Source organism: Miniopterus schreibersii (assembly GCF_964146895.1).
Source record: "Miniopterus schreibersii genome assembly, chromosome: 8".
NCBI classification, from domain to species: Eukaryota; Metazoa; Chordata; class Mammalia; order Chiroptera; family Miniopteridae; genus Miniopterus; species Miniopterus schreibersii.
Genome location: NC_138109.1, coordinates 27,377,967 through 27,401,829, shown reverse-complemented (window position 1 = coordinate 27,401,829; position 23,863 = coordinate 27,377,967). Strand labels below are relative to the sequence as shown.

At 38.4% G+C, this 23,863-nt stretch overlaps 1 protein-coding gene across 2 annotated transcripts in view; it reads left to right on the top strand.

Moving 5' to 3' along the window:
• The first annotated feature begins 3,057 nt into the window (after window positions 1-3,057).
• The window catches only part of EIF2B3 (eukaryotic translation initiation factor 2B subunit gamma), a 65,964-nt gene continuing 45,158 nt past the window's right edge, over window positions 3,058-23,863 (top strand). Inside the window, exons 1-4 of one of the 2 annotated variants that reach the window (XM_081145168.1) lie at window positions 3,058-3,259; window positions 6,283-6,440; window positions 9,569-9,714; window positions 22,877-23,036. In XM_081145168.1, coding sequence (XP_081001294.1) covers window positions 6,293-6,440; window positions 9,569-9,714; window positions 22,877-23,036 — 454 coding nt within the window. In that variant the 5' untranslated portion in view covers window positions 3,058-3,259; window positions 6,283-6,292. Of the gene's footprint in view, window positions 3,571-6,282; window positions 6,441-9,568; window positions 9,715-22,876; window positions 23,037-23,863 lie in introns of both variants that reach the window. The other variant, XM_081145167.1, reaches the window with a different exon arrangement.

Here is a 23,863-nt window from a genome sequence, read left to right as displayed (position 1 = left end):
TAACAAATGTGATTTAAAAATATTGTATAAAATGAGTCAACAACCCTAGCTGATTTAACTCAGTGGTTAGAGCGCCGGCCCTTGGACTGAAGGGTTCGATTCCGGTCAAGGACACGTACCTCAGTTGCAGGTTCATTCCCCGGCCCTGGTTGCATGTGGAAGGCAACCAATTGATGTGTCTCTCTCTCTGCCCCCCTTCTACTCTCTCTGAAAAGCAATGGAAAAAATATCCTCTGGTGAGAATTAAAAAATAAAAAATAAGATAATAAAATGAGTTAACACTGGGAAAATCTGCATAACTCAGTGAACCAATATTTTACAAATGATCAGTGCGTCAAGTTGCAAAATCATGCATGGATAAAATGTCCATTCAAAGTGCAAGTATTATAACAAAGTACAAAATGTTCATTGATATAATTATTCTAAATTGCAACTAATCTTTACAAACTACCACTTACTGAGTTTTGGTGTAGTATCAAAAGAAGAATACCTACAACTATATGACAAAGTTATTAAAATATCTCTCTTTTCCAATTACCTATCTGTGTGGTCAGGTTTTCATCATATAATTCACCCAAAACAGTGTATCACAACTGATGGGAAAATCCAGCTGTTTTCTACTTAGCCAGACATTAAAGAGTTTGTAAAGGCAAAACCATGGCATTCTTCTCAGTAAATGTTTTATTTTGAAAACAGATTATATGTTTACATAAAAATGTTATTTATGTTACTATGTAGTGATTTTATTATTTTTATTTTTTAAATGAATTAATGTTTTTATAATTTCTCAGTTTGAATTTTTAATGTGGCAAATATCAATAAATGTAATCCATATAAACAAAAGTTCTTTGGAGGTCCCAATAATTTTTAAGAGTGTAAAGTGTCCAGAGACCAAAAAGTTTAAGAGGATCTGCCCTGCCCTGGCTGTTGTGGCTCAGTTGGTTGGGCATTGCCCAGTGCACTGAAAGTTTGCTTGATTGATTCCTGGTCAGGGCACACGCCCTGGTTGTGGGCTCCATCACCAGTAGGAGGCATGCAGGAGGCAGCTGGTGGATATTCTGCTCTCACATCAGTGTTTCTCTGTCTCCCTCCCCCTCTCTCTAAAAATCACTTTAAAAATCTTTAAAAAAATAGTTTGTTTTTTAAAAAAAGAACCACTGCCCTGAGGGAATAATTTAAAGTGAGTTTAAATGAAGCAATCCCTCAACTACTTTTCCTCAACTAGAGGAGGAACTCATCAAGTTCCCTGAAAACATTGGCTAGTTTAAACATGAGCATTTAAGATGAGCACTCCCTGGCTGGATGTGGCTCAGTGGCTGAGCATTGACCTATGGTCCAGAAGATCATGGCTCGATTCCTAGTCAGGGCACATGTCCAGGTTGCGGGGCTCTATCCCCAGTAGGGAGCATGCAGGAGGCAGCCAATCAATGACTCATCATTGATGTTTCCATCTCTCCTCCCTTCCTCTCTCTGAAATCAATAAAGATATATTTTTAAAAATAAATAAAATGAGTGATAGATACAGGGTTGAATGCTATTCTTATTTTATAACTAGTTCTTCAAAACTATGCTGTAATTCCAAAGGCTTCTGCTTGCTTGAGCTTATACGAAGGAGAGAGAATCTTGCTGCAGAAGGAAAAAATAGTCAAATTTCAGGGCTTTTGTGACCAATCACTCCATGGCTCATTTTTACCAATATATTCAGTGTTATAGTTCAGTTAAAATAGTTCTATATGCACAACCCAAGGACACAGACAATGGTGGGGAGAGGGACTGGGCAGGGGGATGGGACGGGGTGGAACGGGTCATTGGGGAGAAAAAGGGACATCTGTAATATTTTAAACAAAAATAAAATTTAAAATAATATTCAATAACTGATCAACAGCATCACAAAGTGAAGGAGAGGCAGTGCTGGAATAAGGCTGGTTGTATGGATATGGCCTCAGGTCTTACTCTTCAGCAGGACTGAAGCTGAGCTTGTATTCTCCTGGCTAAAAGCCTGGGAAAAATTACAAGTCCTGTCTTTCTCACTGATTGCTGTATCCGCATCATCTAGCATCTAAGACACTGCTTGGCACATATTATGTACTCAATAAATACTGTTAAATGAAGTCCAGCTCCTTTAATTTTATTGCAGAAATTAGTCTCTGCCTCCTAACTAGCAGGGAGCTAAAGCAACTCAACGTTTAAGAGATGGATATAAAAAGAGGAAGCTTCCACAAGATTGGGAAGTTGCAGGGATGTGTGGAAAAGAGAGAATGACCATTGTTTCTGCAATCTGCTGCAACTTAACCCACCACCCAAAAACTTTCTGCTTAAAACATTTTATTGCCTCTCAAAATTGGAATTGTCTAGACTCAGATATTTGCGGTCTCATGCAATTGCAGCCTCTTAAGTGGACTCCCTGCTTCCCAGAGTATTATTACAGCACCCAGAGTGATCCTTCCAAACCCTGTCACGTTACGTTCTTCCTCTACTTAATTCAAGGTCCTCACAATGGCCTACAAGACCCGCAGGATCTGAATTCATCTTTTCCCCCAGTGCCTCTCTGACCTCCTGTGCCATCATTCATTCTTCCCCAGCTTACCTCCCTTCAGTCTTATTAGTCTCTTTTGTATTCTTTGAACACGCAGTCTCTCCTTAGGGCCTTTGCACTTGTTGGCTAGTCCGCTTGAAAGGCTCTTACCCAAGATCTCCACCTGATTCACTTTCTTCAAACTGTTGTTCGTGTCACTGACTCAATTAAGGTCGTCGTTGACTCTCCCCCTACCTCCCACTCTTGATGGCTGAATGTGGATGTTTTCCGTACAATCATAGCCTGGTTCAGAAAGCAGACGTGAGTCGCCGCGTTGGACATCACGGACATAGAAAGCCCCGGCCTGCAAAGGCATTTGGTGATTTCTCCACAGGCGAGTCCAAAACCGCGGTTCCCAAACGAGCTCTCTGTTCACGGAGTAGTAGTCGGACCCAGGCCCTAGAATGAGAACTCGCTGGAGGAAGACCGTGACTGTTCCCAGGCTGGGTTCCGGGAGCCCAGCAGCGGGAGGCACACGCAGTGGGCGTTGGTGATTTGTGAACGAAGAGCGAGGACGGCCTACTGGCCTGCTGGAGGTGCGCGCGCTTCTGGTCCTCAATCTACCGCTCGGCGCTCGGCCGGCCCCATCGATCGGCTCGGCCATCGCGCGCCTGCGCCTTCGGGCTGTCAATCGGAGGCGGCGTGGGGAGCGCTGGGAGCGGCGGCCGCGCGCCGGGAGCTGAGGTAAAGCCGCGGTTTCTGCGCCGCCAGGCCGCCTTCGAGCAGGCGGGCGGGGGTGAGCGGCGCTGTGGGGGCCGCTCGGCCCCGCTTCATCCGAGGGAGGCGGCTCCTCGAGCCTTGCCGAGGAGGGCCTGAGGGGGTGCGCGAGGGTGCGGAGCCCCAGTGTCGCCGGCTCGAGTCCCTGCGCGACCCGGCAGGGGAGCCAAGTACCCGAACTAGAAGAGAACTCGGGGAGAATCCGAGCCAGCCGCCGTGTGCAGCAGATGGAGAAACCGAGTTTCAGGGAGGGGAGGATCTGCTCGAAGTTACGGCGAGTGAGCACCGAAGTCAGCACCGGGCGCCCTAGCATAGTGCCCGAACTCTTTCCACTTAAGCCCTTCATTTATTAGTCGCCTATTTTTATTTGTTTCGGTGCAAGGCAATGAAATATAAAATGGAATACAGTAAGGTCCGCATGAGAGACCAATTATGATACAGTGTTTTATCTTACCAATTTACAAAGGCAGAAAGCAGTGAGTGCTGTGGTGGCGGCATGTCTGAGATGCCGTGACTGCCCTCTCTCAAACTCGAGAAGCTGCGGAGAGACTCGTTGCCTTGATTCCCGTCACACAGAGTCGTGGCAGAGGCTTTGAGGCATTTGACAGTGCGCCGGGTATCATGGTTATGTTCATGATTGTCACCCAGAGCCTCACAGAGGAGGGACCTCAGATCCTAGTGGGCTGAGTCCTGCTGACCCTCTGCACATGTTTGAGCTCGACTCATACACGGGGTTGTGAAGTTCACAGATGCTCATTCCACAAACACTGAGTGCCTGGCATCTGATGGGAGTTGTGTTAGGTACTGGGAATACAGTGATGACAAACAGTCCCTGCCTTCAAGGAACTCCCAGGAAATAGACATTTAAATACTTGAGTATTAAAGCCTGTAAAGGCAGAGATGGTCTGTACACGGCAGAGTGCAAGCACCTAAGGGGAAAGGAGTCGCTTCTACCAGGAGGGTGGGAAGGATTAGGAATGGCTTTTTAGGCAAGGTGATTCTTAGAACTGAGTCTTTTAATACGTGATTACTAGGCACAGGAGAAAGGTACTTAGGAAGCAAGAATAATCATACGGAGACCAGAATTATGCAACAGCATGGTTCAGTTGGCACAGGAGGCTTTCCATTATCTAGCCTCTGTCTAATAATATCAAACACTTTTATAGTGCTTGCTGTGGGATTGACATTACTTTGTGTGCTTTATATAGTTTAACTCATTTACTCTTCACAACTCTGTGAAGTAGAAACTATAATTATCCTCACTTAGAAAATGAAGAAAACTGAGGTATAGAAAACTTACATACCTTGCCCTAGTTCACACAGCTAATACATTGTAGAGGTAGAATTCAAACCCAGTCAAACTGGCTCAAGGGTCTGTGAACTTAAGCACCAGGCTCCTTTCTGGAAACTGAGACATGCAGAGTTTTAAATGTCAGGCCCCTGGTCACATCACCTATAAGTGGCCGAACCAGAACTCAGACTCAGGTCTTTTGACTCCAGAATGTCTGTCCAGTGCTCTTTTCTTAATAACATCAGATGTGATGGGAGTTGTACAGTGCCAAATTGAAGCTAAATTCCAATCTGAGTCAATGCTTGCTGCAATACAAATTACCGCATCTTTAAGTGTGGATATTGTTCAAGAGCCTTCACTTTATGACTTGGATGTACTGAGTGTAAGTGCTGCAGTTTGGATATTAATGTGAGGGTGCAGGACTGATCATAGTTATGGTAAAGGTGCAACATTATTTGCCAACTGATGGTAAATAAATTTGTGAACATTGCATTCTACACTTGTATTTAACAGTTACATCGTTTGTTGTAAGTAGAAGAGTACTTTATTCTTATTTTTTAATTTTTTTAAATCCTCACCCAAGGATATGTTTAGAGAGGGGAAGGAAGAGAGAGAGAGAGAGAAACATAGATTAAGAAACATCAATCAGTTGCCTCCCATATATGCTCCGACCGGGAATCTACCCCGCAACCTAGGTATGTGCCCTGACTGGAATCAAACCGTCAACCTTTTGGTGTACAGGACAATGCTTCAACCAACTGAGCCACCTGGCCAGGGCAAAAAGTACTTTTATTTTTAATCAATAAAGCTTTATGATCTTTTACTGTGACGCTCTTCTGTGGTAGCTGCTGTAAAGGGATTCTTTTGAAAGTCAAGTAGGTTCCTTAAATGTGAAAAAAGGAATTAATTTGGATTGTTTCTGCAATTGGGCTCTTCAAATCTAGATCCAGATACAAGGCTACATTTGTGTTTAATATCTATAGTTAGGGGTAATGAGAAGATGGGAGCAGTTGGCCTAACTATTGGAGGAATCTTAAGTCATTTCACACTTTCAGAGACCTAATATGCTTGTAATGTGCTGTTAATTTTAGCCAGAAGTTATAAAAATTTTCAAGGAATAAAAACTGAATTAGAAGCACACTTGGTTAAACTCTTACTCCTTCAAGAGTCAGCTCAAGCATGATCTTCCTATAAAATCTTCCCTGACTTTTCTAGAAAGACTTAGTTATTACCTTCACTACTTGCCTACTGCATCTTGGATATATCCCTGCAATGGCACTAATGATAGCATATTATAATTTACTGAATTTGTCTTCTCCACTTAATTGTGAGAAACTCAAGGGCAAGGGCCAGGTTTTTAAAATTTGTATTTCTCCTCCAGCCCATCTCCTCAGCCTGGAGCTGAGAGTATATACAGGGTGGGGTGAAAGTAGGTTTAGAGTTTTAAGTACGAGAAACACACAATTTATTCTTGTATTATTTTCCATATGAACAACTGTAAACCAACTTTTGCCATACCCTGTATTGATGAGTAAGAGAATATATAAAGGTGATGTTTATATTGCAGCTAAAGAACCTTTCTTACCTGGTTATTGTAGTTGGAAGTGATGCATTTGACGTAGTGGGTATCAATAACCTAAATAGAAATAGCTTTGATTTTTGTTACTTTTTTTCCTGTTGTTTTTCTCTGTGATTGCAGTTTGTAAAAAATGGAATTTCAAGCAGTAGTAATGGCAGTTGGAGGGGGATCTCGGATGACAGACCTGACTTCCAGCATTCCTAAGCCTCTTCTTCCAGTTGGGAACAAACCTTTAATTTGGTATCCATTGAACCTGCTTGAGCGTGTTGGATTTGAAGGTGAGCTATGGTAATGAGATGCACTCATAAAACTTTTAGGGTGCTTGATCCTGATGATTTGTCAGTTTTATGAGGGTGAGGGAGGAGAGGATGAATGAGAGAAGGCTAGGACTCAGTGTTGGCTGGAGACTGGCCACTTTAAAATAGGAACATAGAAGTACTCTATTGTGTGAAAAAGGTTGAGAAGATAGCACTAAGTGTTACTGTTTTAGAGCTGGTCTCCACAGTGATCTAAAATGAACCCTGTGCCCAGTCGGCATGGCTCAGTGGTTAAGCGTCAACCTATGGACCAGGAAGTCACAGTTTGATTCCCGGTCAGGACACATGCACAGGTTGCAGGCTTGATCCCCAGTACGGGGCATGCAAGAGTCAGACAATCAGTGATTCTTTCTCATCATTGATGTTTCTGTCTCTCTCTCCCTTTTCCTTTCTCTCTCTGAAATCAATAAAAACATATTTTTAAAAAAATATTTAAAATGAACCCTGTAAGGATATCAGAAAGAACTAGTGGGTATGCACATGCCTCATAGTCAGTACTTGCTGTGAATCTTATGTGCCAAGTAATATATTAAGCACTGGGGTACAGAATTGAAAAGATAACTCAGGTCCTGATCTCCATTAGACCTTAAAGTCTAATGGAGAAATACACATATAAATAGATTCTCATTGTGTAATATGGTAAATGTTATAACAAAAGTACATTATAAGTGCTTGGGAATACAGAGGAAGTTGCTGTTTCTACTTGAGGGATTCAGGGAACACTTCACAGAGTAGCTGACCCTTGAATTAAGTCTTGAAAAGTAGATTATCAGATTGACAAGTGAGGAGAGAGCATTCATTCCATGCAGAAGAAATGATATGAAGAGACAGATTCATGATCAACACAGCATGTTTTGGCAACTGCTATTCATTCTATGTGGCTATAATATAAAGTGTAAGGGGAAGGAATAGATGTAGTGAGAGAGAGAAGCAGGGGTCATGCTATAAAGGGCCTTGTATTTCGTGCTGAGGAAGTTAGGGTTTTTTTCCTGAAAGCAGTGAGAAACCAGTGAAAGGTTTAAACAATGGTATAATGTGGTTAGATTTGTACTTTAGCTATACTATGTCATTTGCATCTTTGTATAAATATTAGAATTAGCTTATCAATTTCTATAAAAGAATTGCTAGGATTTTGATTGTGATTGAATTGAATCTATAGGCCAATAGGAAGAGAATACACATCATAATAATACTAAGTCTTCTGATCCATGAACATTGTATATCGCTCCATTTATTTATATCTTCTCTAATTTCTCTCAGTAACTTAATAGTTTTCACTGTGTACAACTTACACATATTTTGTTAAAGTTATCTCTAAGTAGTTTATATCTTTGATGCTATTGTAAATGGTAATTGTTATATTCTAATTTCCAGTTGTTTGTTGCTAGTATATAAAAATATAGTTTTTAATATTAACCTTTTATCCTGCAACTTTGCTTAATACATTTATTAATTCTGATGGCTTTTTTTGTAGATTCCTTAGGATTTTTTACAATTTGACTTAATTGACATTTATAGAACATTTCACCCAGTAAAGCAGAATATACATTCTTTTCAAGTACTTTTACCAAGATAGACTATATTTTTGGAAATAAAATAGGTCTCAATAAATTTATAAGGATTAGAATCATACAAAGTATATTCTCTGACCACAGTAGAGTTAAATTAGACATCAATAACAGAAATATATTAAGATAATCCCTAAGAATTTGGAGATGAAATCACACACTTCTATATAACCCATATGTTTAAGAAAAAAAATCACAAAGGAAATTAGAAAATATTTTAAATTTACTAAAAATTAAATACACTGTATTAAAATTTGAGGGATATAGCTAAAGTACTGTTCAGAGGAAAAATTATAGCATTAAGCATTATGTTAGAAAAAAAGAAATATCTCAAGTTAACATCAAATTTTACTTTCACAAACTAGAAAAAGAAGAGCAAATGAAACCTAAATAAGTAGAAAGGATATATATATTTTTAAATATATCTTTATTGATTTCAGAAAGAAAGGGAGAGGGAGAGAGAGAGATAGAAATATCAATGAAGAGAGAGTCATTGATCGGCTGTAGCCCACAACCCGGGTATGTGCCCTGACCAGGAATCAAACCCCAATCTCCTGGATCCTAGGTTCACGCTCAACCTCTAAGCCACGCCCTGCTGGGCAGTAGAAAGGATATTTTTAAAAAGATAAGAGCAGAAATAAATGAAATAGAAAACAAAAACATTAGAGAAAAATCAATAAAATTGTTAAATCTTTAGTTAGATTGATCTGGGGGGAAAAAGACTACTAATAACAGGAATGAGAGAGGAGACATAACTACAGATCCTACAGACTTTAAAAAGATAAGGGAATATTATGAACAACTTTATGGTAATAAATTTGATAACTTATATTTACATTTTTTAAAAATTGCTTTGGAAGCTATATGAGAAATGAATTTGAGGGAGTCAAGACTCTAAATAGGAGATGAGTTAGGAGATTGATACAAAAGTTCACACCAGCAATGGAGAGGGCCTGAACTAGAGAAGTAGCACTAAGGATGGAGAAGAGGGAACATTTGAGAGAGTTGATGATTAAGAGGAGAAGTGCCCGGCCAGGCGTGGCTCATTGGTTGAGCATCGACATAGGATCCAGGAGATCGGGGTTTGATTCCCGGTCAGAGCACATGCCTTGGTTGTGGGCTAGGCAGCTGATCAATGAGTCTCTCATCATTGATGTTTCTATCTCTCCCTCTCCCCTTCCTTTCCTCTCTCTGAAATCAATAAAGATATATATATATTTTTAAAAGTATCATGTAATATATATTAAAGTGTGGGCTTTAATCAGACAGACCTGAGTTTTTCTTGAATCTATTGCTTACTAGTTGTGTGACCTTGAACAAAGTCAAACAACTTATAATCCAAGTTTTCTCACTTGTAAAATGAGATTGTTGTAAGAATTGAGAGAATGCATGTAAAAGACATTGAAAAGACTCAATAATATTAACTGTTAGAAACAGACCAAATCGAATTGAAATAGACAAATCATTATCTAATGAATGAGAGTTTTTGTGTTTTTCCTTTTTTTTTCTTTTGTGCTATAGAAGTCATTGTTGTTACAACTAGGGAAGTCCAAAAGGCTCTATCTGCGGAATTCAAGATGAAAATGAAGCTAGATATTGTGTGTATTCCTGATGAAGCTGACAAGGGAACTGCAGATTCTCTGCGCCACATATATCCAAAACTTAAGGTGAAACTATTTCTTGTTTTGTTCTGTTTTTAGTTTTTTGTTTTAAATATGTATTTATTGATTTCAGAGAGAGGAAGGGAGAGAGAGAGAGAGAGAAAGAGAGAGAGAGAGAGAGGGAGACATCAATGATGAGAGAGTCATTGATTGTCTGCCTTCTGCACGCCCCCTGCTGGGGATCGAGCTGGAAACCCAGGCATGTGCCCTAACCGGGAATCTAACCGTGATCTCCTGGATCCTAGGTCAATGCTCAACTGCTGAGCCACTCAGGCTGGGCATTATTTCTTGATTTTTATTGTTTATTAAAGGTAAATGTCATCTTATGTTTTCCCAGTACTTTATAGTTTACAATGCTTTTTAAAAATATATATATTATTATATCACATACTTTGTTGTCCATATATTCTTCAACTGTTTTTAGTTTAATTACTAGTGAAGATTTAGACATTTAGTTGTCAGTTACTGGTTTCCAATATTTTAAAGTAATAGTAAATCTTTATTAAAAAATATATACTTCAAATTTACTTTAAAAGATTCTATTTATATGAAATTCATGAATAAGCAAAATTATTATGTAGTGATAAAAATCAGAGCAGCAGTTGACTACAAATGACAGATTAACTGGAAAGAAGTACAAAGGAACTTTTAAAAATTCCAGATCCCCTCACATGATAATATTTAAACTTTTAGTCTCCTTTGATTAAGAGACTAGCAAGGGCATATGTATATGAGGATAGTCTCCCCAGTGGGCAGTGGCTCATAAACTGAGAAAGAGCCATCATAAATTGTCCTAAGTCCTTTTTTTTTTTTTAAATATATCTTTATTGATTTCAGAGAGAGAGGAAGGGAGAGGGAGAGAGAGGAACATCAATGATGAGAGAGTCATTGATTGGCTGCCTCCTGCACACCCCTGACTAGGGATTAAGCCTGCAACCTGGGCATGTGCCCTGACCAGGAATCGAACTGGGATCTCTTGAATCCTAGGTCAATGCTCAACCACTGAGCCACTCCCTGCCAGGCTAAAATTGATGTCCTTTGGAAAAAATCCAGTCTGTGTGATAATGTTGCCATCTTGATTGAATTGGGGAGCAGACCTTCTTCTGTTATTTCTGGTGACTGCAAACAGATGTATTAATATGTTTAACCTATCAATGCACTAATGAACAAAAAATTCATGCAGAAATGTACATGACCTTCCTTTCTCTTTATTGGGGAGTAATTTAGACACAGTAAAATACACATAGATATTAAGTTATTTATAGTTCAATGAGTTTGGACAAAGATATACATCCAATTTACCATTACCCAAATCTAGAACATTTCCGTTACCTCTGACATTTCCTTTGTGTTTCTTTTTTGTCAGTTCCCACCTATAGCACCAACTGCTGTTCTGATTTCTATCACCGTATATTAATTTTGTTTATTTATGAACTAGATATAAATGGAATCATACAATTTTATTCTGGTTTCTTTTGTTCAACGTAATGTTATTGCAGGTATAACTAGTTTATGCTTTTTTATTGCTGAGTAGTATTCTATTGAATAAATATACCACTCTTTACCTATTTTCCTGTTGATGGTCCTTTGGATTGTTTCTAATTTTGGATATTTAGAATAAAGCTATTACGAATATTGTTCTACAAGACTTTTTGTGAAAATATTCTAGGTTGTAGGGTTGATCCTGTTAGAAACTGCCAGTTGTTTTCCAAGTGGTTGTACCATTTTACACTTCCATCAACAATGTATAAGAGATGCTTTTGCTTCACATCCTTGTCAATGCTTGATATTGTCAGTCTTCCTAATTTTAATCATTCTAGTGGGTGTGTATGTAGTGGTATCTCACTGTGGTTTTAATTTACATTTCCTTGATAGTTATGATGCTGACCACCTTTTCATGTGTTTATTGGCCATCTGTATATATCTTCATGGAGTGTCTGTTCAAGGCATTGGCCTATTTTTTAATTGGGTTGTTTATCTTTTTGTTATTGAATATAGATATTCTTTGTACATTCTAGATGCAAAGTCTTTTGTCAGATATGTCTTATGAATATTTTCTGACAGTCTGCGGCTTACCTTTTCACTTTCTTAATGATGTCTTTTGATGACCAGAAGTTTTAAATGATGAAATCCAGATTACTGATTTTTTTTCTTTTATGGTTAGTTTTTTTGTCTTGTCTAAGAAATTTTTGCCTACCCCAAGTTTGTGAAGAGATCCTTTTATGTTTACTTCTAAAAATGTATAGCCCATCTTGATTTAATTTTGTATCTGGTGTGAGTTAGGGATAAAGGTTTGCTTTTTTTGTATGTGGATATTTGCTTATTCCAGCATACTCTATTTCTGTCCTCTGTCTTGTTCCATTGGTCTATTTGTCTACCTTTACTTCAGTACCACATTGAGTAATGTCTTGATTATTTTAATTTTATAGTAGGTCTTCCAGCTTTAGTCCTTTATTTTAAGATTGTCTTGGCTATTGTAGGTCCTTTGGATTTCCGTATAAATTTTAGAATTAGTTTGTCAGTTTTAACAAAAAAAAAACTTTCTGGAATTTGTTTTGGGATTCCATTGAATCTATAGATCAATTTGGGAAGAATTGACACCTTAATATTGATTATTCCAATTCTTGAACATCTATTTATTTAGATTTCCTTTCATTTCTGTCAATAGTGTTTTTTAATTTTCATTTTAGAGGTTTTGACCATCTCTTGGTAAATGATTCCTAGGTAAGGTAAATGTTTTTAATGATATTGTAACTGGTATTTTTTATTCTATTTTTCAATTGTTTATTACTTGTGTATAGACATACAACTGGTTTCCATGTTGCCTGCAAATAAAAACATATTACTCTCCCTTTTTAATCTTTATGCTTTTTATTTATTTATTTTTATCCTCACCTGAGGATATGTTCTTTGTTGTTATTGTTGTTTTGTATTTCAGAGAGAGAGAGAAATATTGATGTGAGAGAATAACATTGATCTGTTGCCTCCCGTATATGCCCCAACCAGGGATTGAACCTGCAACCTAGGTATGTGCCCTGACTAGAAATCAGACCTGCAACCTTTTAGTGTATAGGACAATGCTCCAACCAACTGAGCCACCTGGCCAGGGCACTTTTTATTTCTTCTTATTGTCTTATTGCCCTGGCCAGGGCCTCCAGTGCAATATATATAGGCATTTCCATTTACTTTCTGGCCTCCCTTTTTGTTTTTCTAAGCTTTTGCTCAAGTTGGTGCTTCTGATTAGTCTGGGGATTTCCAATACCATAATGTTGGGTGTGTGACTTTCTGGAGTGCAGCTGCTTATTTCTTTAGGGAAAATATGGGGAATTTCACTAAGATAATGAAATGAGAATTCTGTTCTTTCACAGGCCAGATGCCAGGTTTACCAAGAAGCGTAGGGTGTTTAGTGGTCTTCCCAGGGGCTGTTTTAACTATTGTCCAAAAATTTAGGATGTAGGTGTGAATCCTCATTGTTCCTTCATTTGTAAATCTTGGAAATATTATCTATACCCTAGGCTGGAACTGGAAGTCTCATGGAAATGAATTCCTATAACTCTTAGAGGCTTGAGAAGTAATAGTCCCAACTATTAATAGGAAAGGGCATGAGGAGGAGAATAATGACTGGCAAAAGGACATTTTACTCTGAAGTTACTACCTCTTCTTAGGGTTTTGATCATTTCCTCCTTATTAAGTCATTTGGCACAGTCTCATTTCTTTTTTTCCTTTAGCCCTTTGTTTCCACATCATTTATACAGTATCTTTTACATGTAATCCTACCTCTGTGCCTTCTTCTCAAGCTGTGACTTTGACTAGCAAGTTTCTGCTGTCTTTGCTATCTGTACATGGTTTCTTCTATAGCAGTGACTCCTGAAATCCTGCCTTCACATCAGCTTGCATTCCAGCCTGGAGTAGAAGGCAACAAAGCTAATCTGTGCAGGAATATAAGTAGACTCCTACACAGCCAGTAAGAACAAAGTAAGCCCTGGCCTGTGTGGCGCAGTGGTTGGAGTGTTTGCCCACATACCAAAGGGTTATGAATGACAAGGAAGAGTTAGAAGAGTACTATGCGCCCTCTAGAGGAGTATCAGGAAACACAGCTTGTACTGCTTCAAGAATGTCACTGTTTAATTGAGTCTTACAGGAAGAATTGGAATTTGTGATGGTGAAGTGATATGTAGGGATAGATATTCCTAGTGTGAAGGGGATAGAATAGCTTCAGAAAAAGCATTAAAATGTTGGTAGATCCTGTACTTTAATAGTTGAAGAATTACTGCAAAGCTGAGATGCGACAGGGTATTTTTAGTTCCAAATTATGTCATCTGAAGGCCTCAGTCTGTTAGCATATACCTTTAAAACGTTTACCTCAATCTATATTTCTTTGATATATACTAAAAAATAAAACGTCGATTAAATAACTTTATTGGTAGTCTTTTCTTTCTGAGTGGCAGCCTCAATTATATACTTCTTTTTTAAATATGTTTTTATTGATTTTAGAGAGAGGAAGGGAGAGGGAAAGATAGAAACACTGATGAGAGAGAAACATTGATCATCTGCTTCCTGCACCCCCCACACTGGGGATCAAGCCGAAGCCTGGGCATGTGCCCTGACTGGGAATCTAACCAGTGACCTCTTGGTGCGTGGGATGATGTTCAATCCACTTAGCCACACTGGCCAGACTGTACATTTAAGGTGTAACTTGATCTTTTATTTAGAAGTTGAATAATTCGGGGGAGAGAAGAAAGGCAAATGAAAAGTGAAATTGGAAAGCATTAGAAACCTGCTTTGCGGTAATAGCTGATTATTCACACAAGATCTCTATCTGTAGCCATTTGAGCACTTCTAAGGATACTTAAATTTGCAAAAGCTTTATAAATGAGTACATTTGAGAAATTAATTAATTTACTTCAGAACATTAGTTTCTGTTCTTAGAGACTACCCTAAAGTGGGGAGTTAATTTGTTAGCTGATTATGAGGATGTAAATTTTATTTTTCTTGGGGTTACCTGGAATGTTTGCTCTGAAGATCACAGGGGAGATTTTTCCTATTTACTCTGTCTGGCTTTGTAGACTTTTTTTTATCCCCACAGCAACCTTAAAAGGTAGATAGTATTCTGTTTTTCAGTTGAGAAACCTCATACTCATAGAGTTTAAATAACCTGTCCCAAATCCCACACCTGGTTAGGTGTTGAGCCAGAGCTAGAATCCAGTCCTGGGTTATGAGATGCATTTGTGCATCTCAAATACCCATGGGTTTTTCATTCTACCATGTTGCCTCCAAAAGGCAAGCATCAGTGGCCCTTATAATCTACTCTAATTCTAAACCCTTGGCTTTAGAACAGGTATAGTTGGTCTAATATTTCAAAATTACTTTTTTCTTGTGAGTCTGTAGGGTTCATGTTTGTAGAATTTTTTGTACATTAGATAATTGTATGTATACAGGGTGGGGCAAAAGTAGGTTTACAGTTGTGAGTATGTGAAACAGAGTTTATTCTTGTATTATTAGTTATTTATTGTATTTTCCATACGAACAAGTGTAAACCTACTTTTGCCCCACCATGTATATAGAACTCTTTTAAAGTATGCAATTCAGTGGTTCTTAGTATGCATAGAGCTCTTAATTAAATATTTTTGTATAAAACATAGTTTAAAATTAGTAAGTCTCCTAATAAGACTCAGAGAACTATGTAGTATCCTTGTCTTGCAAGTGGGCCGCTGTTGCTTGTTAATATCCTTCTCTGAGTGGAGGGAGATCCATTGTTGTAGGAAGACTAGATTCTATCCTGTCTAGAGCCATATGAGCAAGAAGCCTGGCTCTTCTTGAGTAAGAACTCTTCTTGGGCAAGAAGTAAGGATGCAGTCTGTGATCAGCACATAAATCAAAGCTGACTGCCTCCTCAGACATTGAACCTGACCCACCCACATAAGATGTTCCTCTGATTGGCTGAGGAAATCGGCCATTGGTGCCATTTTTGTGCTTTGGAAACAATGTGATTTATTCCTTAGATAAGTGTTTTGAGAATAGGTTAGTGAAGTATATTAAGAAGCCTCAGCAGACTAAATCTATAATTGATTTCTGTAGTCTATGTTTATAAAGCACTTATCTTATATTGGAGGTCTCATGGCTTCTCTTAATTTAGAGATTATGGAGCTAATAATTTTTTATTTACTCTAGACAGGAATCTTTTTTTGGCCTCAGGCAAGCTTCATCTATCCTTTGCCTCAGTTTCACAACCAAGAAAATAGGGATAATGATACCAACACATTAGAGGTTTAGTTATTTAAATCCTTTGATGTAGGAAAAGGACTATTGTTACCTGTCTTATGAAACAGCTAACATGCTACAACAGAGAACAAACTATGCCGATGAATTCCCCATCCCAGAGACAGCTTATTAGAAAGATTGAGCATACATGCTATTTTTAGATGTTCAAAAAGCTAAGTGCAAGTTCTTTTCAGTTGAGTGTTTGATGTCTTTATCAAATTACAAATCTCTCTCGTTCTTTCCTGGAACCTTTCATTTTGCCCAGGGACTTGTTTTTGGCAGATTTCTATCTCCTTGAAAAGAAGGAGTACAATTTGGTCAAGTGAAGATCTGAGAACTTGGCCCCAACTTGCTTGAAGATTTTTTTAGGTGGCAACTTTTTTTCTTATGACTGCTTTGGTGGGCTGTGGTTGACTAGGAGGGCCTCAGTATATCCCCAATGATGCTTTCTTTGAGCCTGCTGGTGGCATAGTGTAAAGCCCAGCAGTTATAGCAGAAACAAGTTAACAAGTTGAATGAGGGAATTTTTGAACCTCCTCTCCCGGCACCCCCCCCCCCCCCCCCAGAAATCTCAATGGAGCTTTTCTATTGACCTTACTAACCAAGTATATGTATGCACAAGCTTGAAGTGTTTTCCTCTTAACCTTTCAGACTGTAACTTGTTGGAACTCTGGTCTTTGGGATGGTATTTCTGCAGCTCTATACTGCATTTGGTAGCTGGAAAACTTTCAAGATTTCCGATTCATTTGAGTCACTTTCCTTCATCTATAGGGACACTTTTATGGAATGAAGGGGGGAGGGGCGGTGATAGCTAGGTAGAAAGCCCAGGCTGTCATCACAAACTCTATCTTTGAGTGACAAGCAGCTCACATGGCTTAGATTTTTGGACACTCTTGGTTGGTCCCCCTGTATGCTTTGAATCCTAAAGTAACACTACCTTGACTAGTGGAATGGACCATAGAATTTGTGGAAAGTCAGTAAGCATTCTGTCATCGCAACCAGGGAGTTCATTTGAAATAGCCTGTAGCTACCCAACCTTTTTTCAGCTCTTAACTTGGGCATTATCTGCTCCAACAAGCTTTCCCTGACTTTCTAAGACTAGATTAGGTACCATTTTTTTGCACTTGTACAGAGGATTAAAAGTATCTGTTAATATCATCTCCCTGCATGAGACTGTGGGAAAAGAACTCTATTAATTCAACTCCAACCTTTTTACTAGTTGTCTAATCTCCTCTTGAGATATTTGGTTTTAAATAGTAAGGTGTCTGACCAAATTTAACTGTGACATGGGTACATTTTAAACAGGGACTAGATACATTTAGCATCACCACTGGGGGTGTGTGTGTGTGTGTGTGTGTGTGCGTGTGTGTGTGTGTGTGTGTGTGTTTTTTAAAAAGGCAATGTGATGGTAAAGGGGCAGATCACATAGTATTTCTGGGCCTCTGTTTTCTTGTCTATAAAATGGGTTTCCCTACCTGGTTTTGCTCAGTGGTTAGAGTGTTGGCCTGCGGACTGAAGGTTCCCAGGTTCATTTCTGGCCAAGGGCAAATACATAGATTGCAGGCTCCATCCCCGGGCCCAGTCGGGGAGTGTGCGGGAGGCAACCGATAGATGTGTCTCCATCACATCGATGTTTCTCTTTCTCTCTCCCTTCCACGCTCTGAAAAGCAATGGGGGGAAAAAATGGGTTTGATTGTATAGATATTAGAGAATTATGTGAGAATTAAATGAAATAAAGTATGTGCAAGAGGTTTGTAAACAGTAAAATGCTGTTCAATTTTGACTTGTTTGTGCCATCAATTTAAAGTTAGCGTAACCTTAGAGAACCAGTTGAGTTGATAACTGATAATAGCAGGTAGAGTGTAACCATTGGTTGCAAACTGGAATCTTTATGGATTGGAAACCTAAAAGTGTGTGATCACTCAGGCTGTTGCTGAAAAGGTATTCACACATCCTTTAATTAATGAACTTGGATAGTAACAGGATGGTTAGCTGGTTATGGATTTTTGTGCTTGATTTCTCTGATTAACTAAGAATTGCCATACATGCCATAAATGGATTATTATTTTTGAAATATTTGGTTTAATTAAATATGCTGAACATCAAAACTATATTAGCATGATTTAATTTTTTATGATGATTCCCAAAGTGGATGAGAAACTCAGGACTTTAAGGGTCACCACCATTATTAATGCCACTGAACCCAGAGTATAGTTCTAGATAAAGAATTGAAAATAGCCTGACCCTTGTAAACATACAGTTTTATGCCATAAATTACTTCAGAGAAAATGCATCCCTCTTATCTTATAGATGAGGAAATAGGCCCAAGGAGAGAGTGACTTACTTAAAGTTACAGGTGGAATTAATGGGAAAAGAAAACATACCTAATCTTAGAAATTTCTTTTGGGGACTGATAAAACCCTGGTTTTAGTTTAGTGTTGTTGTTTTTTTAACTTGTTAGTTGTCTTTTTCTTATGTTGTTATAAACTTACCTTTGTCATAGCTCCTAACTACCCCCTGCTGATCTTCTCCCAAGCTTTCTGGTTTCCAAGTAAACTGGACAATATTTCCATGTCATACTTAAGGATATAATTAAAATTCAAGTTATAGGCAGGAAATATATAATGTAATTGTAAGAACATGCTCCATGGTCTTGAAATGGGATAATAATAATATTTTTTTCCTATGGCATATTAGTATCTGACCAAAGAAAAAGAATGAAATTATTTAATATAAATTCAGAATAATAAATTATTTCAAAGTGAAGATTTGATTTCAGAGAACAAAAAACCTTTGTTATTTCTCTATTAATATCAGTGCATTTGAAGATTAAAATTAATTGCAGATATCTACATCCTGGAAGAGAAGTGGCTAGCATTTTTACAGAGAACTCATTTAACAGAGTTAGAAATTAGCACATTCTCAGTTACTTCTTACCTACACCCAGGAAACAGGAGTAGAATTCCTCTATTTGTTCTTGCTTTGAAGAGGAAAACTTTAGAACTATAAATGATGAGCCTCCATTTTATAATTATAAATCTAGCCATGCCTTCCAGGACAGTTATATCTGATTTCTTTCCTTTCAGACGTCTCTGCCTTTTTCTTCTTTGGAGGCAGCAGGTTTGGTCCCTACCTCATTGCTTTAGGGAGCTGCAAAGTTACCTTTATGGTCCCTCTCCTAACTCTAACCAGTCACAGTCTCTATGAAGGGGGGACACTCAGCTCTGTCAGAAAGTGTGCTACTTCTAAATATCTAAAATTGGATGTTTTCATCTTTGAGTCAGTTCAAACAAGGAGAGGGAGTAATAGGAAGAGTGCTAACATTTACTGATTCTTGTTTGCCAGCACTCGGTTGAACTTTGGAGATACAAAGATGAAAGAGCTCCTTATGAAGCACAAAGTCTGGATGGGAAAGAAACCATGTAATCCAATTTAGTGATTTAAGGTCTGTAATGGATCAGAAAAGACTTCATCTCTAGAGGAGATAATATATTGGTTCTGCCCTTTATAATAACTGTGACAAGACCTGAATCTTAATGGATGAATGTGTAGTGGGCGGAAAGAGAGAATAGGGCATGCATTCTTGGCAGTTTACTCTAGCAAGTTAACATTGGCTATATGGAGGGGAAATTGTGGGAGAGAAGGCTGAATTAGGTAGGTGGAGTCATATTTTGAAAACACTTAATGTCATGCTAAGGAATTTGAACGCAGTCCTATAGAGCAGTGATCTCCAAAATGGGATGTTCTCAAGGCCAGGAGGTATGAGGTACGGACTACCAGAGGAAAACACTGGAATCTCTAGTTCTTTTCATTTTGTCTCTTCTTTTTTAAATGTCTATTCTTGTGTGTTATATAAAGGGCATATTGTATCATTAATAGTGATTCATGTATTTTAAAATACATTTTAAAAGTAAGTAGGAATAAGTGGATATATTCAACATTTTTTATGTTTGGAGAACACTATTTTTTATTTTGTCTTGTTCCCCCCATTTTCCCCTCTCCTACCTACCCCCACCCTGGAGTACACTATTTTGGGCTGGCTTTAAGCAGGGAAATGAAATATGCAGTGGAACTAGAGTATGGATTAGAACAAGGGAAAACTGGAGTGCGAGAGCGGGACCAGTTAAGAGACTGGGAAAATATTTCAAGGCCTGAACTAAGATAGTGCAGTGGAGCTAAAAGAGGAGGACATGGGGGTCGGTGAGATCCTGGGTAAGGGACTGGGCAAGAGAGGGAAGAAAGACATCATTCCTAGACTGGGCAGATTTTTGACTTCAGATCCTGCCTGTATGGTGGTGACACTGTGATTAAGCTAAGGATCACAGGAAGGATATTTCGCTCTCAACCTAAAGATTATCACATTTGTTACAGATGATTTGGTCATTCCATCCTGCACCTAATGCCCCAAACTCAGTAAAAACAAAATGGCAGTTGGCCTTTTGCCATACACTTTGGGGACTGCAGACTGAGAATCTTTTCCAAGCATTTTCAACCAAAATTGAGCATAGTGAAGTTTCCATTGCAGTCAGCCATTGGTGTTTATTTTGTTAAAGCAACAAACTACTCTTGGGTATAGGATTGGTATTGGACCACATAGGAAAATGTAAATTGTGACCATTCATAGTCATAACCAAGTAACTGAATTCATTAGTTCCATATGGGCAGGGGCGGAGTACAGGGTGGTGATTTGGATCATAGCCATGGTTTGTAGAAGTGCTGGGTGGGTAAAAGCATGTTAGTTACCTTGCCCTGACAGTTTTTTCCAGGGGAGTAAGTATGTTTTCCTTTCTCCTTGCTGTAGGAAATTATTTGCCAGATTGTGTTATTTATAACAATCTGTCATGGAACAGCTGCCAGGAAAAGAAAAGAGGCTATTCCCAGTAGCTCTCCCCACCTCCCACCCCACCATTACCACCACACACACATGCATCCGGTTTTCTGATTTAACTTTTGTTTTTTTTCTTCTAGTTTTACCCAGTGGTTTTGGCTTGATTGAAAATATTCTAGTAATGAGAGATTTTTGGGCTTTGCCATGGCTTGGTAATTGGGTTTTCCCTGCTTAATTTGTTTGCTTTAGCCAAAACTAACAGGCAGCAGTTTGAGCTTGAATTCCTGGGTGTCTTGAATTCCCCCCAAACACTAATGTGCTATCTTCCACCTTCCCTTGAAGACCTTGTATGTTTCTACTTTGTCAAAAATACACAAATTTGCCTTCATTTAGAGCTGTGCTTTTTGCCCTTGATATTGCCTTGGCTTCTCTGGTGGAACAGGCTTGGGATAAGGTATACTGAGGACTCTTAAAATAGTAAGTAGGGAGGTCTGTGGGGATTTCAGTTTGCCTCTGCAGGAGAAGAGGCGTACTGTTGGTGTTAGAAAAGAAGTGGTAACCCAAAACACAAGGCAACTGAGGGTTGGTGTGTCCAGGGCAATTTAAAGTTAATTGCATTTCAGATATACTGTACAGTTGCTTTACAGTCCAAACAGTCTATGTTTATTCATTGCTTGTGGTCACACGTGATCAGAAATACTTCTGGCTCTTAACAATTTTTCAGCTTTTCTCTCTGGGCTCCTGTTAGTAGAAGAACATTTGCATTTCTAGAATGGGCTTTACATTTTTAGAATAAAAATCAAAACAATAGTTATTTATTTTCTTTCTCTTATAGCTTATAACGACAATTTTCAACCTTTTTCATCTCATGGCATACATAAATTAATTACTAAAATTTGCGGCACACCCAAAAATATATTTTTTGCCAATCTGACTGAAAAAAGAAGGTATAAATTTGATTCATTCACACCAGCCGGCTATTGTCTTATTGGCTGTGTCATTTTTTTAACTTGACAGTCTAAAGGAAAAGAGGCCAGTGCCCCTGACTAAATAGTCAGGTATTGCATGTTATAAAAATTCTTGCGCCACGTTGGTGTGACTTTTGTGGCACACTGGTTGAAAATCGCTGGCTTATAAAAATGTAAAGGAAAATGGATAGTATTATGAAGATGCGACACAAAGATGTGAAGACTATTTAGTTTTCCTTTTAGACTTTTGTTTCTTCTTCCAGGATTTCCAGCTTTGGAAACAAAGTACATTGATCAGATAGTAAAGACTTCCCTTTGGAAGTGGTGGAGTCACAAAGAGGATGGGCATGTATTTGGTCTCAGTGAATCTTATATGGTGCATTCTTTGGGAACATAAGCAGGAGAGGGCCTGACGGATAGATAGCACCTCCATCTGTATCCCAGACCTTGACCTTTCAGACTGATGCCTTTCTTTTCACACTGAGAACAGATGGCAACCAGACATTTGGAGGAGGGGTCTGTTGCTTCTGTTCCTTGGGGATTTTGCATTGAGCTTAGCAAAAAGTTGTCTAAAAGCGAAGAGGAAAATGAAGCTGTGGACCATTCACAATTATGCAGAACTTGTTTGGCATTCACTATACTGACGGGTGTTTTTTTTGCAGATATTGAATGATAACATTTCTTTTCCAAGACAACATTGACACCACTTCAGAGGCATCTGCTTTGGGGTCATTTTCTTCACTTTGTAGTATACTTAAAAATTGAATTTCTTGAAGAACAATCAGCTTGCAAAACTGTCCTCTTATTATTAAAGAAGCTTAGAGAAATAGAAAGGATAAGAAATATGAGGCCTACCTATCACAGTGTCTGGCACATAATAGGCACTTAGTAAATTGATGAATGAATGACTTAATAAATCCATGCATAAAAAAATTTTTCTCGCCCTCAGTACAGTTCAGTTAAAATAACTCCATTTATTTTACTTATTTTACTACTATAAAAAAGGTTTGAAAATAAGTGCATGTTTCTAAGCCATTGTAATTTATCCCGTGATGATTTGTGTGATCCATTGTCCTTTGTGATATTGACTTTCCCCTTTTTCTTTTGACAGACAGATGTACTGGTCCTGAGCTGTGATCTAATAACAAATGTTGCCTTACATGAGGTTGTGGACCTATTCAGAGCTCATGATGCTTCACTCGCCATGTTAATGAGAAAAGGTCAAGATGGCATAGAACCAGTTCCAGGTCAAAAGGGGAAAAAAAAAGCAGGTAAGGAGACAGGAGTGTGATTTGTTTGTTGGGTTTTTATAATTATTATTGTCATTCATACTTTCTCTTAAGAAGCATTTATTGAAAACTGACTCAGTGCAGGCACTGTGCTAGCAGTTGATGATGTAAAGTCCAATAAGACACAGTAGCTGACTTGAAGAGGTTTATAACTATTGATTAGATTCTGTAAGGTCCATGAGGCTTTTGTATGCAGAGCAGAGCATTCAGAACTGTTTGCATTGTGTTTGAGGCTCAAGTAATCCAGTGCATATATCTAAGAATCAAAAAACTTAATTTTAGCCCTAGCCGGTTTTGCTCAGTGGTTAGAGCATTGGCCTGCAGACTAAAGGGTCCTGGGTTTGATTCCAACCAAGGGCACGTACCTTGGTCGCAGACCCGATCCCCGGCCCCCGTCAGGGCGTGTGCAGGAGGCAACCAATTGATGACACATCAATGTTTCTCTCTCTCCTTCCACTGTCTCTGAAAAGCAATGGAAAATATATCCTCAGGTGAGGATTAAAAAGTAAAATTTTAATTTTAAAACAAGTTTTTAAAAACATTTAAAGTTTGATTGCAAATTTAACTAGATACCTTTAAGCAATTAGAATTACTATTACAAAGGTATTATGGTTGATTCTTTTGAATGGTCCAATCACCCTAAATAAATAAGATAGTCATTAGCCATGCTTTGTCTTCTTAGAATTACAACACACTTATCTTTATATTTTCCTAAGATTCTAGTAGTAGGTTAATTTTTTTTTAATCTTCAAAGAGTTATAGTAATCTTAATAGACCAAAAAGAAAAGGAAAAATACTCTAGTCACTCA